Source organism: Naegleria gruberi (assembly GCF_000004985.1).
Source record: "Naegleria gruberi genomic scaffold NAEGRscaffold_60, whole genome shotgun sequence".
Classification (NCBI taxonomy): Eukaryota; Heterolobosea; class Eutetramitea; order Acrasida; family Naegleriidae; genus Naegleria; species Naegleria gruberi.
In genome coordinates this window covers 6,106-7,513 of record NW_003163267.1, presented here as the reverse complement: position 1 = coordinate 7,513, position 1,408 = coordinate 6,106, and the positions used below count along the sequence as shown (strand labels likewise).

Below are 1,408 nucleotides of genomic sequence, written 5' to 3'. Positions count from 1 at the left end.
AATGATTATTCGCCATCATTGAAAGCTCGGATCGATCTCGGATGACGTTCAACCATTGTTTTGTTACCATTACGCAATTTAATAATACGAATTTCCAATCATCACATAAATAGGAAATAATTTCATAAATTACATCATCAGAAAATATTTCTATTACAATTATTAGCAAACTTTGATCATTACACAAACCTTTAGAGACTTGAGTCATTTTTTTCAATTCCAGATACTACCGTGTTCCATCACATCGGAACAACTACCAACCATCATCATTGTTATTTATCATCATTATAATAGTAATATTTGTGGAAATCTGATAATATTAATATTTTAGTGAAATTTAATATTGTTCACTAAAATCATCATCACTTCCCGATTCAAATGGTAATTTGGAAAAGTTTCAATCTATTGTATTGTTCAATTGTGACAATTGGATATTTCTTTTGTTTTGTGTAATAAAAGATGGTTTTAACACTTGTTGATTCTACTTCCCATTTATACCTTGAAGTCTCAAATTAATTCCGAAAGATGTATTTTAAATCAAGAAATGAATTATCAGAGTGCTCTATTGATCAATTAGAGGAACTCATTGAATCAATGGGCATTCAACTACCTTCTGATAGGTCAGTTGACAATTTGGTAGACATCATCATTCAGACTCGGGAAGCACAAGCCAGAGTATTCCTCTGAATCACTCTAGAAGAACCGACTCCTCGTCATCCTCTCCTTCTTCATCTGAGTCGGAAGATGTTGAGTCTTGCAGGAATAATGGTACAGCTAGAGTCAAATCAAGAAGGAATATTGCGAACATGGATGTACTTCTTTCAAGACTAAGTGAAATGGAGTTGAAGCTTGCTAGTAATCAAGAAGTGGTAGAACCTGCAAAAGTAAATTGTGATTTTATTAACGTCTCTTGTATCGTAAAGACCTGAGAGACGAGGTCTACAACCAGTAAGTTTCGGTTCAGCGTTTAAGTGTTATGGGTTGACGCTAAGTGGTTGGTTAGACTGAGCCTGCCTGTGGTAGGCAGAGAGGTATTTCCTGTTAATAGTGAAGCCTGCATTGGGACGGTTGTACCACACTGAGTTCTTGTAGCAATTTTCCAAATAAATAGCTAGTGCTTTGTAGACTTCTAGGGCCACATTCTTAGGTATTCTTTTGCGCTTAGACCAGTTAAGCCAGTCATTACGGGAGCAACGACCATCAAATTCTATCCTAAGTTGAGAGGATTCTGAGATATCAGGAGGGAAACGAATCTTGTTAAGGCTAAATTTCTGGGAGATAGCGTCCCATGTGGCATACAGTTCATCCTTTTCAGGATTGCATTTGGGACAAGTTTGGAATACGTGGGTCCAATCTTCCTTGACATTACATTTGTCACAAATACTGTCGTTACCTAGTAAAATTGAGT

At 36.2% G+C, this 1,408-nt stretch overlaps 1 protein-coding gene across 1 annotated transcript in view; it reads right to left on the bottom strand.

Annotated features, from left to right (window-relative positions):
- The window catches only part of NAEGRDRAFT_52756 (uncharacterized protein), a gene marked incomplete at both ends in the record, with an annotated part of 6,870 nt that extends 6,662 nt beyond the window's left edge, over positions 1–208 (bottom strand). The window contains one exon of the mRNA XM_002671485.1: positions 190–208. Coding sequence (XP_002671531.1) covers positions 190–208 — 19 coding nt within the window. The remainder of the gene's footprint in view (positions 1–189) is intronic.
- Between the last annotated feature and the right edge of the window lie 1,200 nt (positions 209–1,408).